Source organism: Poecilia mexicana, unplaced genomic scaffold (assembly GCF_051168715.1).
Source record: "Poecilia mexicana isolate PSO_F unplaced genomic scaffold, ASM5116871v1 scaffold_18, whole genome shotgun sequence".
In the NCBI taxonomy this organism is placed as follows: Eukaryota; Metazoa; Chordata; class Actinopteri; order Cyprinodontiformes; family Poeciliidae; genus Poecilia; species Poecilia mexicana.
The window spans coordinates 18,682,714-18,697,474 of record NW_028263387.1 but is presented as its reverse complement, the minus strand read 5'-3'; the positions used below and the strand labels follow the sequence as shown (position 1 = coordinate 18,697,474).

Below are 14,761 nucleotides of genomic sequence, written 5' to 3'. Positions count from 1 at the left end.
AAGCTCATAAAGTCGTTTTCCTGCTGAATTTTCTGGGGAGGGAGGAGCCAAAGTAGCGGGACATAAAAAGCAGACGCACCGGATTCTTCTTCCACTTCCTCCTGACCTTTGCTGCTGGTAAGATGGATCTCCTTCTTCATTACAGTTCTCCTAAATTTTATTTTACATGATAGTGTTTTTATACGCAAATAATCTAAAATAACATTGGAACTGCAGCTGACCGATGCCTGCGGCCCACAGTTAGCTTAAAGGTGTAATTAATCCAGAAACTTCGCTGCTTTCAACGGTGCAGCACGAAGGAACTGAGAACAATCCTGCACCATCCGCCTTTAAATCATCCTAATCTTGCTTTCTGAATGCCCCAAACTTAATTCAAAACGTCTTTTTGAACTTTTTGCTTAATTATTATCGCCAAACTTCGGCTAGAAATGTTATATTTTCCAGCTAAAATAAAGCGATGGCCGTTGCTCGCTTGTCGCGGCTGCTAGTTGTTGCATCGTCTCTCAATGATGATAATTTTCACAGACCTGTCCTGAATGACTGTGATTGCACTTTTATTATTCTGATGTGAGACGTTGCATTTTCACCTTTTTAGTCGTATATTTAAAAAACTTCATCCATGCTCTCCTGGGTGGGTCGCATGGACCAGTCACGTGTTGGCTGCTTGGGAAAAATGCTAACTTGGCATGCTAACATTTATGCTCTTTTCGTTTAGCAAAGAAGAGATGGCGCACGGTTTGCTGCTAAAGGTGAGGGCTGCATCTTACATGGCACGAGTTTATGCTCGTAATGGAGCATTTTATTACATCTGAAGTGTTTTGCAGCCTCATGCTACAGTGATGTTCTAATTGAACTCTCTCACTGAAAAGTCCGTTGAAGACAATTAATTCAATTATTCTGAGTGGCATGAGGCCACCAGAAACAAGCTTTTTATTGTCTGTCTTATTACTGTAATCCAATTTTTATTTATTTATTCTTTTCAGGTTTGGATTTTGAGGCTTCTTGCAAAAGAAGGTAACTATTAATTTAACATTTAACTAGGAAGCATTATGGGCTGAATCCCATTTCTAATATTTATACTATTACCACTCCCCCATTTCTAACCATACAATAGACACATTGCGGTACCAAAATGCACCATTTATGATTAAATGTTATATATTATCCCTGATTCAGTCTTTCTGCCTGTTTCTAACCATACAGCCAGATAGAAATTTAAGGATGAGTCTGAAAAACAAATGGAATCGATTAGCAGCGCTTGGTGTCATCCAGGTCATGTTACTGTTCAGTTTTTGTCTCTGCTGCCCAGAAGCTGAGTGGTTAGCTTGTCTTAAGACTGTCATACAGACTTCAGATTTAATGCAAGATACTAGGAAAATATGAGTTGCCACATTTAATTTGTTGAGTTAAAATATTTTAAAGTAGATTTTGACTTCAAGCATTACAAAATATTTTAAACATTTAAACACACAAGTCATGGTAGTTAATGTACTATAATACCTGTTATATTTAAATCTAGATGTGCTGCTCTTATCTCTTCACTGAGTTTCTGAATGCCTGCAGAGCCGTATTGTCTGACCCTCCCCCTACAATATTGAGTGGGAAACACTGAGATGAAATGGGATTCAGCCTTAAAGTTGCTTCCTGTGTGGTTCTGGGTTAGTTCACCTCTTCAACAAATGTTTATTACAATTTAATCTCTTCTTACTTTATCTGGTACTTAAAGACTTCCAGTCAATTTCCTCCACTAAAGAGTATTTATTTTGTTTGTGGTTCAGTCCTGTACTAAGGGTCAGTTACACCCGATTTCCAGTCCAAATGTACCAGTTTGGACCAGTTGATTCCTAAGAAATGGATTTTATCAATAAAAATCCTCCTCAATGGCAGCCATCCATTCTGATGAGCGGAAAACTACTTAACTGCTTTCCATAGGAAAGGCAAAACAAGTCATGTGTTAAATAAAATGAAGGGGTGAAATAACCAGTAACACACACACACACACAGCCTTCAGTCTCTTTCTGGCGGAGCTTGTTTGCTGCAGTGATGAATCTTTTGAACTCTCTCTTACCGAATCAACCTTTGAAGAAACCCCTTTACCAGATTCTGAGTAGCATGATGGCTCCAGCTAATATCGACTCATCCCGACTTATTTTGGTTTAAGGTCGATTCTAATTATTCACTTTTCTCCCACAGATGTGATCAGCACCTCCCATGAGGATGAACGCCTCAAGCCCAGCAGGTAATCTGCTTTTTTAGCTGAAATTCCTGTTAATCTAAAGGCTTAAACTGATGATTTTACAACTGACAAGCATATGCCTGACTCTTCTGATGACTGCTTATTTATCTGAACCAGCCCTAAAACAGAACAATGTCTGTTTTATTTTAAGACATTACCTAATAAGATGCTTTGTCTTGTAGGATTTGTTCCCCAATAACATCATAAAGGCTGGAGAGATGTTGGAAACTTACTGGAGGTGAGTGAAAAGAGGTTTAAGGTTTAATAAAAGCTGTGGGTGTAAATCTGATGATTACCATTAAATGACAAGCATATGCCTGAACATAATGATGTCAAACTTTAATCTGATTGCCCTGAGATTAACATTTAGGACAGCAGGACAAGTTTGTGCAAGTTAATAACCTGCATATTTTTGTTGCAGATGAAAACCTGATGTGAAATATCAGCTGTGAGAAACGCTTCACTAATGGGTAAGTTTATTTTACGTCCTACCGCTGTGTAGTTTTTGAGAATGAAAGTCGCATTGTTTGAAAGGATGACATGGGTTAGCACCCATTAATCTCCTGGACGACTCAAATGTCACATGGCAGTTTGTCACCAAAGCCCTGATCAAACATCCAAACCTTTAACTTTCCTGCAGAGACTATTCTTTCTTCGTTCTGATCTAATGTAATGTTTCTCCTGCAGTGAATCTAAAGTGACCGACATCTGGCACTGAAAAAATCATAAACATGTCCTGGTAAGGATTTTTAAATCTGCATCTTCTGTAAATCCTAGAGGGGTTAAATTAACCCTTTAAATCTTTACCACCCTCTGCTGGGTACAAATTGATCTGTTTTTAATACATTATGTAGAGTTGCAGATGAGTAACTCAATTTGTTCACCAAAAACACGTTAATTACATAAATCTAATTTATTTTTACATTTTCTGAAGATTTGTAGTGCCCTACACTAATTGTATAAACTTTAGCTTCATCTCATCTGGATCAGATTTTACATCTTGATGCTCAAATGGCAGGAAAGCTTCACTGTGGCTTGTTAAACAGCATTTATGTGCATTTAATCATCATTTTGTGCCGATTGCCACCCTGTAGGAAAGCTTGAGATCTCATGCAGCTTCAGTGATGAAAACTACTCAGCTCACTTTGAACCGATGTGAAAATTATCCAAACACCTGAGCAGCTGCATTCATCTGTTTCTTCAGGCTCTTTATGTGATCTGATCCTTTTTATTGACCTAATGTTTTTATTTTTAATAGAACAGCTTCGCCGACCTGATGGAGACTTCCTGTTTTGAAGGTACGATCTGGAAATTTGAGCTTTTAGCTCCACTAACCTGTGGATCTGCTGAAAATGATGAGAAAATCTGGAATCTCGTTCGTCTGAACTGCTGTTGAGAAATAAAACATCTGACGTCAGTGGAGTTCAGCGTTTATTCACCTTTAATTAACCAGTTCAGTCCTCTAATCTCACTTTTCGTCCTTCTTTCAGGTCAAAATCAGGAAGTGATGTCATCGAGGTTTCCCCTCCACGTAACTGGCGTTCATCCAGGTGAGCAATGTGGCTGCAGAGAGGGAAAATACAGCTGCACTATTCGGTTTCCATAGTGATGACACCCGCAAACGTCTTACGCCGTGTGCCAATGCCAGACCTGAAAAGGTGAAGGGGACGACTCGTTGGGGCTACCAACAGTCTGATTGGAAACGCGTTGAAGGGATTTGACCTTTTTTTAAGAGCTGATTCGCCCTGAAGATGGCGGCTTGGATTAAATGACTTCCTGTTTGTGTTTCAGGCAGGAGGAGCCGCCCGAGTCGCAGCGTTGGAACGAAGTGCAGATGGAGGTCGGTTCTAATCAATAATGTTTTACCAGCTGATGGGTGGATGTGATGATTCCTTGTTTACCGCCCCAGTCTGAGAAGTAATGACTGATTGGTATAACGCTGATCCAACCCAGCTGCTCAAACATCACTTAAAGCTTTACTTTCCAAATGCAAACGCCACTTTCAGTTAGTTCAGTTCAGAGCTGCAGGAACAACCATCTATTAATTGAGATGTGCTTGGGTAAACGTAATGCTGTCCCTTTAAGATGCTCTCAGATAAACATGTTTCAACCACACTTACTACTGTTGATGTGAGGAGCAGCCATATTGAAACAGGAAGTCCACATTGCAAGTGGTAACTAGTAGTAGTCAGGAGTTGCTCCCTAATTTCCCAATAGAAAATCTGACTTTGAAGGGATTTTTTTCCCCCTCCCAACTGGGGAGTCTGAATTTTTCATTGAAAAACAACAATAGTTCAACACAGAAACCTTTTAGTCAGTTTAGCTTTTCGGTTATTTTATACCTGTTTAGGTCTGTAAAGGCTGCAGGAATGTTTGTATGACTCATTACTTCACAGCTGTGTAAATGTTAATTCTGGTTTCCTTTTGTTCCTCTCAGGTTGAAGTTGCTTGAACCATATAGGTGAGTATCTGTTTTTTTTTTTTTCTTCTTCCATATTTGAGGTGCCGTTCTGGTCAGAAGGCTTACATGGATGAACTGGTGCAGGCTGTTACCTGCTGGTTGGTGTTGAATCTTCCTTAGTTTTCTCCCCATTTGTTCAGGTTAAGCTTTGACCTCAACTAGAAACCGAGAAGCTTGATTAACTCTATATTTGCACCAATACTCTGATCAGTAAGAAACTTGGTGTTAAGTTGAATTATTCCATCACACTGCAGTGTAGCAACACCAGAAAGTTGCATGTTCAACTTTTGCATATATTTTTTTAAAATGATTGATTTGCCCATTTTATTTAAAATCTGTAATGGAAACAAACATTACTTGATAAAGCACAAACCTTATTGTGTTATCACTTTCTCTTGTCTGATTTTTAATTGGTGCAGGAAGAGAAGTAATTCTGACTCATCATTTTGAGTAATATTAATGGAAACTGCTTCAGTCAGAGGCTTCTTCAAAGCTGCTGTAACACAAACTACTACATGAGATCCTCTCTTGAATTAAGTTGTGCTTTTATCCAAGTGATGTCAGTTGGTTGAAATTTGTTTCTCTACCACTAAAAGCCCAGTTTGCTTCAGTGACTGTAACCTTCTGACTGGAACGGGGACCAAAGTGGCACGTTGACCTTGTTGGTGACGGGAATGATGAATCCGTCTCACAGTCATGGGGTTTCCAACCGACCCCATCTCTGCTAGTATCCACTCCTGTTGACTCAGTATGGTACCGAGAACCCTGAGTACCTCGTCACTCAGGTGTAAAGTAACCTGCTGAATTCTGATGGAGCTGGAGGTTCTGGTTGATTTTGACTGAAACGTGGACCTCTGACCTAATCCAAGCTACCAGTTGTACATGAGCATCCAATAAATGTCATGAGCATCACTTTGGATCCTTTTTGTTTTTCAGGTGGAAATCATCAACTGAACCATATTGGTGAGTATCTTGAAGTTTTTTAAAGGGACCTTTAATGATTAGGATGTCTCTATTGGCTATATGAAATGTTTACATTTTTCTTTACACAAAATCAATCTTGTATAATAAGATTTTACTCTGCTTATTGAGAGCTTTCAGACAGATGCACAATTGTACAACTTGCACATTGTTGAAAAGCAAAATTGGAGGCTCCTGCACAACCAACAAAAATGCAGCAGTGGTTTCTGAATTGTAACTGCTAGCATGGGATGTTTACAATTTATAGAGAGAAATCAAGAATTTTGACTTGTCCTACATTTCAATTATTGGGACTGTTTACCATCTTCTCCACTGGTTGGTAGGTGTATAAAGTGCCAATAAATTTGAAAATGTGATGAAATATTTAATTTGTGCAGTTTGGTGATGTAAAACACTTAAACTTGTTTCCCATAAAAAGCTTTTTTTGGTGCAGTTTTCAGAAGTAGAGTCAAAATGTGAATTTTTACATAATGGGTCCCTTTTTAAAAAAAAAGTTTTTCTAATGGATATGATGATTTTCTTGATACCACCCCAGTCTGAGAAGCGATGACTGACTGGTATCCCCCTCTGTTCACCGTTCATCAGTCCGGTCGTCACTCTGTCACTAAATCGATGCTTTTTTTGCAGGTTTTCTTCTTGAGGACGATGAAACCTGACCAGATTATGTATTCCAGGTATGTAAAACAAACTCTGATGTGCCTGGGATTGTAGAAGTGATGATGTAGAAGTGACCAGTCACGGGGGGGTGGGCCTGTCAGCCCTCCGTTCTCAGCCTACCCCTGCTCCTGTTGGCTCAGTATTGGCGCTGAGAACCCTGGGTCTCCCAGGTGTAAAGTGACCTGCTGAGTTCTGATGGAGTTCTGGCTGAGAGTCTGACTGAAAACAAAAGCTGATCACATCCCAGGCTCAAACTCTGATTCTCACATGGGTTGCACATCTATACTGGTTATAAATCTATTAAATAAATGTTGACTCTGCCTCTCTTTCCGACAGCCTGACGTCTGGGCTTGAGGTTTGCTGGTGAGTATCGGAGCTTCTTGGAGTTTCATGTTTTTAGAAACGACCACTTGCATCGTGATGATTTCCTGTTACCGCCCCAGTCTGAGAATATATGACTGATTGGTATTTTTCTGATTTTTGTGGCTTTAACTAGCTCCCTAAATGTTTACGTCACCCAATATGTCTAGTTTATCCAACAAATCCTTTTTTTTTTTTTTCTGCTGCAGGAGGATCTGAAGAACTTGCTGTTCAAGTTTTTTTTTTTTTTGTTCTTTACTATTTTCTGTGCATTAAACTTGAAATAAAAAATGTCATTACATTTTGTCTATTGGGGCTGTTGTGGATGGAAAATGCATTTGAACTAAAACTTGAGGAATTAAACACTTGAGATTAATCTGATTTCTCTTCCTAGAAAATTTGTACCAATTCAAACTTGAATTTTATTTTTTAAATTCCTATAATACTTGATTTAATAAAATTATTCACAATAACTAACATGCTGTCCTGTATGTACTCTGCAGTCAGTTTAAACTTCTAGTTTCAGTTTTTAACCAGCAGGTGGCACAATGGGTTTAAACTAACAGGTTAAAAATGAATTCTGGACTCTGAAAATTTCAGAGCACATTCATACTTTCCTACTTGGGGACTTTAATTTTGCTGCTGGATTTCATACTGGCTTAAGAAGCTGTGTTTTGTTGCAAAAATATTAAAACTATTAATGACCACTATTATCAGGAACATAAAAGCAGACCTGATGGTGGAAAGCTTTGCCTCCATCTTGATTCTCTGAACCCTTAAATGGATCAGCACACAATAATTATAACTGCCAAATTTAGGCCGACTAGGAGTTTGAGGTGGACCAGACAACTGGCTAGTTTTAGGCTTCTTGCTTCTGATCCATAAATGGTGCCGTACCATAAACCAGGGGTGTCAAACTCCAGTCCTCAAGGGCTGCTGTCCTGCAGTGTTTAGATGTGCCACAGGTAAACAGTGGAATGAAATTGCTTAATTACCTCCTCCCTGTGTAGATCGGTTCTCCTGAGCCTTGCTAATGACCTAATTATTCTTTTCAGGTGTGGTGCAGCAGAGGCACATCTAAAAGTTGCAGGACAGAGGCCCTTGAGGACTGGAGTTTGACACCCCTGCAACTGACAAATGTAGTTTCCACCATAAGGTTGTGGAATAAGGTTGCTCGGTTTCTGCTTAGCATTTATCTGGAAGTTGATTCAGAACCAGAACCTGGATCATGGAGAACCATTTAATAAAGGAACATCTTTTACAACACAAAGTAGAAAAGCAAAACAAAAGTCCAGGTTTCTAATTCAAACAGAACCAGAGTCATTCTGCAGTGAAGATCCTTGCAGCGATGTCGTCCAACAGCCAGTCCACTCCGGCCAGCAGATTCTCTCCTGTCACTGCGCTGCAGCCGATGATGCACCAGTGATGAGTTTTGATGTCATCCAGAGCCAACGCCTGCATTAAAAAAAATAATAAAAATGAAATGAGGTTGTTTAGAAAAGTCGAGGCTTGTTTTAGTTTACCTCTCGTATCGCCTCTTTGGTCAGCGCTCCTGGTAAATCCTGTTTGTTGGCAAACACCAGCAGCGTTGCCCCAGCTAATCTCTGCAACAAGAAAAAAGATGGCAATAAATCATCTGGACTCTGCAATAGAGCTGGAACTAACTACTCGATTATTCTGATCGGATTAAAAAAAAAAATGGCAAAAAATTTAATACATTCTGTAGCTTTTTCACTTAACCTCTTAAGTCCTGTTTACACAAATAAAAGTACATTATTCAACTATTCATTCCCTTACTGAACACTTGATCATTTGTGGTAAAGGATACATCTGCAACTAAAAATGTTCCAACATCTGAAAAGCTCAGCAGTTCCTAGTTGATTTATCGACAGTGCAGAGTTGACTATTTTTGGATTACTGATTAATAATTGGAAAAATCAAAAAGAGATTTAACAGAATTTGAACCAAAAAGCTAAAATTGTCAAGTTCTGAGTAGAATATATTTACTTTTTTTTAATTTATTTTATCTTGAATACAAAATATACTTTTTGGCTTAATTATAGCTCTTAGTCTGTTCTTTCAGCAAATGGCCTGTTTAAGAGTCGTTACACTTCTATTAACAGTTAATTGATAACTAAATTAGTTGACCATTATCTCAATAATCAATCATTTCAGCTCTACCTCGCTGATCTAATTATTTCCTTCCAGAGTGGCAGATTTCTTTTGCCAACATCCTGTATTCATGTCACACAGCATCATTCTTCAATCAACTGAGATATGACTAATTTGTGTAAAACTCACCTACTTACTTGTAATTCTTGATGATTACCAAGAAAACAAACCAAACAAAACTTTGAAACGTTACATTCCATGGCTATAGTTCCTATGCTCGTGACTTTAACCAGAATTAGAAAAGGTGAACCTCCTCCTGCAGCAGCGCGCTCAGTTCCTGCCTGCAGTCCTCCAGTCGGAGTCGGTCAGCGCTGTCCACCACCCACACCAGCCCGTCTGTGCTCTCAAAGTAGTTCCTCCAGTAGGAGCGCAGGGACTTCTGACCTCCAACATCCCAGATATTCAGCTTAAACCTGGAAAAAAACGTAAGAGTGGAATCAAGGTGGAAATTCAGCACTCTTTCACAGACGGTTACTTCCAACCCTCCCTCCTACACCCAGGTTAAATAACGCTTAAGGTTTTTCCTGTCATACATGATTTTCTCATGTCTTAAAAATGAAAAGCAAACCAGGATTGAGAGTTACTGACCCTCTGTGCTCCAGAGTTTTGATGTTGAAGCCCAGCGTTGGAGAGATGGTGCTGACGTCTTCTCCGTTGAACTTCTTCAGGATGGTCGTCTTCCCTGCGTTATCCAGACCTCTGCAGGGAGCAAAGTTAAAGAAACTACACAGATCCAGATAAACACCACTATTTGCAATGTTAGATTTATTTATTTATTGTCATTTTCTATAGCAAATACTAAATAAAGTCAAATTTAAACCTGCTAATTTTGAGAAAACCCTGAAAATTAGGGTTGTAATCGTGAATGGCACCACTTGAATGGCAGGATGTTAGGTTAGGTCTACTGTATTAGTTGATTTGTTCCTTTTTTGGTTGAGGCCTTGCATGTTTGGACAGTTATTCCCTCCGGTTTTGGATACTGAGCAACTGGAAGGATCTTTTCTCTTTCTTTTTAAATTGGATTTGATGTGCAACAGTGAGAAGGATGAAGTTCAAACCATCTTTTCCATTGATTATAGTGGGCAATTATAATGAGGTTATTTCTCACTGACATCGAGTCACCGATTCATTTGATCATGTCTTAACTATGCATAAATCGTTTTAGTATTTCTTTTAAAGCGAAAATTGGATTTTTAAATTATTTAAATATTTTTAATGTAAATTTATTTACTTTTATTCCTTCAGTTCTCACTAAAGCACTTTGAATTACCTTTAGATATGATGCTACAGTTAAACTCACTTAGACATCCTCATCTATCTACTTTGTATATATTTATCCACTTTTCAAGTGTAAAATATTGTGATAAGAAAACAGGAAAACATGCTGTGTTAAACAGAAGTGCTGCAGCAAACAACTGTTCTTTTATACTCACATTTTTCTGCTTTTGGCATATTGTTCTGCATGCTACTTTGTTTTTAGCTAACCGTTAAGGAAAAGGATACAGCATCAGCAGCCTCATCTCCCGCTCCTTCTGCTTCATCTTCTTTAATATCGTCAGCAAACCCATCTTGAAGAGTAAAAAATCCCCAAAATAAATATTTTCACATCACAAAGACAGTAACCGTTGGTTAATGGCTAAACACGTTAGCTTTCAGAAGCCGCATTGGAATCCATCACGCATCCGGGAGTATTGGACCCGCCCCTCATAGCCTTTGATTGGTTCTTTTGCTTCTAAGAAAGGTCCGATTGGTTGTTACGTGTTCTTGATTGGCCAATGGTGAGCTGGGGTGAACCTGTAATGAAAACGGTTAAAAACTGCTGCCGCAATACGTCAACGCTTCCGCCATGTTGGGACGGGAAGCTATGTGAGGCAATAGAACTAAAATGACCACACATATATATATATATATATATACACACACACATATATATATTAACTTTAAGTTCTGTTTCCTTTTAATCTTTATATATATATATAATATATATATATATATATATATATATATATATATATATATATATATATATATATATATATATATATATATATATATATATATATTATATATTATATAATATATATATATATATATATATATATATATATATATATATATATATATATATATATATATATATATATATATATATATACACACACACATATATATATTAACTTTAAGTTCTGTTTCCTTTTAATCTTTATATATATATATATATATATATATATATATATATATATATATATATATATATATATATATATATATATATATATATATATATAAAGATTAAAAGGAAACAGAACTTAAAGTTAATATATGTGTATATATATATATAATTCCCCTCTCACCCTCCGTGGGTGGTCTCTTTCATCCTCTGAGCTCGGGTCCTCTACCAGAGGCCTGGGAGCTTGAGGGTTCTGCGCAGTATCTTGGCTGTGCCTAGAACTGCACATTTCTGGACTGAGATGTCTGATGTTGTTCCTGGGATCTGTTTGAGCCACTGCTCCAATTTTGGGGTGACTGCCCCGAGGGCCCCGATGACCACAGGCACCACTGTGGTCTTCACCTTCCAGGCCTTCTCCAGTTCCTCTCTGAGGCCCTGGTATTTCTCCAGTTTCTCATGCTCCTTTTTCCTGATGTTGTGGTCACTTGGTATTGCTACATCCACCACAACGGCTTTCCTCTGTTCTTTGTCCACCACCACAATGTCCGGTTGGTTCGCCATTACCATCTTGTCTGTCTGGATCTGGAAGTCCCACAGGATCTTAGCTCGGTCATTCTCCACCACCTTTGGGGGTGTCCCCCACTTTGACCTCGGGGCTTCCAGTCCATATTCTGCACAGATGTTCCTGTACACTATGCCTGACACTTGGTTATGTCGTTCCATGTACGCTTTCCCTGCCAGCATCTTGCACCCTGCTGTTATGTGCTGGACTGTCTCAGAGGCCTCCTTGCACAACCTACACCTTGGGTCTTGTCTGGTGTGGTAGATCTGAGCCTCTATTGCTCTGGTGTTTAGGGCCTGTTCCTGGGCGGCCAGGATGAGGGCCTCCGTGCTGTCCTTGAGTCCAGCGGGGCAGTCACCCCCAAACTGGAGCAGTGGCTCAAACAGATCCCAGGAACAACATCAGACATCTCAGTCCAGAAATGTGCAGTTCTAGGCACAGCCAAGATACTGCGCAGAACCCTCAAGCTCCCAGGCCTCTGGTAGAGGACCCGAGCTCAGAGGATGAAAGAGACCACCCACGGAGGGTGAGAGGGGAATTTTATATATATATATATATATATATATATATATATATATATATATGTATATATATATATATATATATAAATATATATATATATATATACACATACATATATTAACTTTAAGTTCTGTTTCCTTTTAATCTTTTGAAACCTCTCGGCAAACTATGACTTCCGTTAAAAGATTTGAATGATCAAATGTCAGGAACTTTCATTATATCCCTGTATCTATGGAAATTATGAACCCAAGATTTGTTTAACTTTGAAATCTGTTTTTATAAAACAGTTTTTGATTTTTCATAAATTTTCTATTATGGGATGCTTAACTAGGGAATGTTTTTTTCACTTGGCTGAAAAATATTCTTGTACTAAATAAAATAAATACATAAATAAAGAGCATCTAATCAAACACTTGTTTTTGTTTATTAGTTTAAATCAATATGTAAACTGTATGTTGCCAATGTTTCTTATTTGTTTTGTGTACAGTAGATAATGGTATGACACTGATAGATTGATTTATTATTTTAGTGGAAAATTTACATAATTTCTCTGAACCTTCTACTGCAATATGCGATTTGTTGTTGTCTATGTTTTGTTTTGTTTTGTTTTTTACCTCTTACTGTGTTAAATAAACAAAATGTAACTATTACAACATTAAAATAATTTGGGACTGTTTGAATAATGTACTTTTGTGATACGTTCATTAGTTTTTCGCAGATTTTTTTAAGATCAAAATTAATTTTAAAAGCAAAAAATAAAATCCCTTTTAATAAATGTTTTTGATACTCAATTAGATTTAAGGCATTTTGTTTCATTTACCCACTGAATTTGTGTAATTGTTTTATCTGTCAGTTGGGTTTTTGTCGCCACCAAGTGGTCAAAGTTGGAATTACATTATTATTCTCCATACCATGTCTAGAAAATTTGATCCTCATTCATGTGTAAAAATGGCCCAGGCAAAGTTGAGACCCAAATAAGTGTGAATCTATGGCAAAACTTCATGTTTATGTATGTCTATCCTCCATTCTGACAGAACTTGAGCTTGCTTGACTTGAAGGGAAACACTCTAAGTGAGATGTAACTGTAGTAAAAGATGACTCAACAAAGTAGTGACTAAGACTGGCTGACTACAAACAAAAGCCACAGTTCTCAGATTTTCTTTGTAAAATACAAAAAATAACAGTACTGTATAATTTTTTTTTTAATTCCAAATTGTTCAGTAATTTGTTTTGGTCTACCACATAAATCCCTAATGAAATGCCTTTCACTCTGCAGTGACAAAACAGGAAAAAAGTTCAAGGAGAAATTTAAATGTATAGTGTGTAACTGACTGGCAACCTGTCCAGAGTGTTCAAACAATTTCTGTACTTACAGCAGAGTTTGTAAAAGAAAAAAAAAGAAAAACAGAGTACCAAAAGGAGTAAAAACCAGAACAGTATGAGGTGTTTGAAAGTGCAATTATTGCAAGAAACATTTCTTGCTCTAAATAAGATGCTTTTCCTAAGATAACCTCAGAAATCAGCTCATATGTTATAAAACTGAGAAGAGACTGCAGTGTTAAAATATATGATGCTAAGACAGACTTTAAAATTAAAAACACCATCAAATAAAAAAGAAGATATGAAACCAATGATTATAGAGAAGCAAAACCTGAAGTGCAGACTATCTATAGTAAAAATCTATATTAAAAAAACACATCAATGCAGTTTGTCATCAAATTTTTTTGTCAATTAAAATGTTTTTCAAAGAAAGCTATACAAGATCAAAAGTTCAGCTTTTATCAGAATGAGGTCACAAGGATGGCTGGGTGTAACAGTCAGGAATCACAAATGTAGCAAGCAGCACATTTCCAAATAATCTAATCTAGAGTGATGAAAAATAGGACGCATATTTAAGAAGGACATATTTAACAAGAAGACAGAGTGGTAAAGTGTGCGAGGTTGGTTTAAAGCAGGGGTGGGCAACTTTTAGACTCCTGCAACTTTTAGATGCGTCTCATTAGTCATTAGCAGGACTCTGGAGAACTTGACTGCACTGAGGAGGTGATTTAGCTACTGGATCCAGGTGTGTTGGACCAAGGAGACATCTAAGAGTTGCAGGACACCGGCCCTCGAGGACCAGGATTGCCCATCCCTGGTTTAAAGAGTAGGGAGTTTCTGTGGAAGTGGAAAAACCCTGGAGAGGTGGAGGCAATACCCTGGAAAGAAGATGAATTAAACAAGTCAGAACATGAGTGAGAAAAGTGAAACAGCAGGAAGAAGTTACTGAAGGTGGACAAGTTTAAAGGGGAGTGTTATGTAAAATCAACTAAAACATAGCTGGAGTGTTGCTTTGATTCTTTCATGCATGTATGAGAAATCCTTTAATTTCCATGGCAACCTTACAAAATGCCTGGGTGGACCTAGCCCCGCCTTCCAGACGCAGTTACTCCTCAAGGCTGCAGTTTTTAAGTTTCTGAGCTTCTAGAAACTTGGAAGTTTTCAGAAGCTGAGTCAAAGTAGTAGAAACTTGGGGAGGGGAGCTCATCCCTCCGACTCCCACACTCTAATCCTTCAGACTAGCCAGCAGCAATTAGCAAACACCTGGCGGAACTGCACATCTGCTGAGCTACTTCTCAGTCCAAAGTTGATAAAAACGTT

General features: G+C 38.0%; 1 protein-coding gene, 1 long non-coding RNA gene and 4 other non-coding genes across 7 annotated transcripts; 5 read left to right on the top strand and 1 right to left on the bottom strand.

Annotated features, from left to right (window-relative positions):
* The first annotated feature begins 79 nt into the window (after window positions 1–79).
* On the top strand, window positions 80–6,996 carry LOC106916895 (uncharacterized). Of its 2 annotated transcripts, none has more exons than XR_015766070.1 (15): window positions 80–117; window positions 716–749; window positions 984–1,014; window positions 2,204–2,239; window positions 2,419–2,474; window positions 2,658–2,706; window positions 2,924–2,975; window positions 3,495–3,534; window positions 3,727–3,786; window positions 4,028–4,076; window positions 4,674–4,697; window positions 5,634–5,660; window positions 6,306–6,352; window positions 6,672–6,698; window positions 6,905–6,996. It is a non-coding gene; the product is annotated as an uncharacterized LOC106916895 (long non-coding RNA). The 2 variants fall into 2 exon arrangements; XR_001418079.2 differs by having other exon boundaries at window positions 2,194–2,239.
* Window positions 3,353–3,419, top strand: LOC148154099 (small nucleolar RNA SNORD29). Its single transcript, XR_015766296.1, has one exon. It is a non-coding gene; the product is annotated as a small nucleolar RNA SNORD29 (small nucleolar RNA).
* On the top strand, window positions 3,585–3,653 carry LOC148154098 (small nucleolar RNA SNORD30). The gene has a single exon (XR_015766295.1). It is a non-coding gene; the product is annotated as a small nucleolar RNA SNORD30 (small nucleolar RNA).
* On the top strand, window positions 4,112–4,185 carry LOC148154097 (small nucleolar RNA SNORD31). The gene has a single exon (XR_015766294.1). It is a non-coding gene; the product is annotated as a small nucleolar RNA SNORD31 (small nucleolar RNA).
* On the top strand, window positions 6,746–6,818 carry LOC148154096 (small nucleolar RNA SNORD31). Its single transcript, XR_015766293.1, has one exon. It is a non-coding gene; the product is annotated as a small nucleolar RNA SNORD31 (small nucleolar RNA).
* Window positions 6,997–7,921: 925 nt separating the features above from the next.
* Window positions 7,922–10,575, bottom strand: arl2 (ARF like GTPase 2). Its single transcript, XM_014985506.2, has 5 exons — window positions 10,371–10,575; window positions 9,456–9,566; window positions 9,118–9,280; window positions 8,219–8,299; window positions 7,922–8,150 (listed from the first exon to the last, which is right to left on the bottom strand). Exons 1-5 carry the CDS (start codon window positions 10,433–10,435, stop codon window positions 8,016–8,018), a joined length of 555 nt encoding a protein of 184 aa, XP_014840992.2. The 5' UTR covers window positions 10,436–10,575; the 3' UTR covers window positions 7,922–8,015.
* Window positions 10,576–14,761: the final 4,186 nt, after the last annotated feature.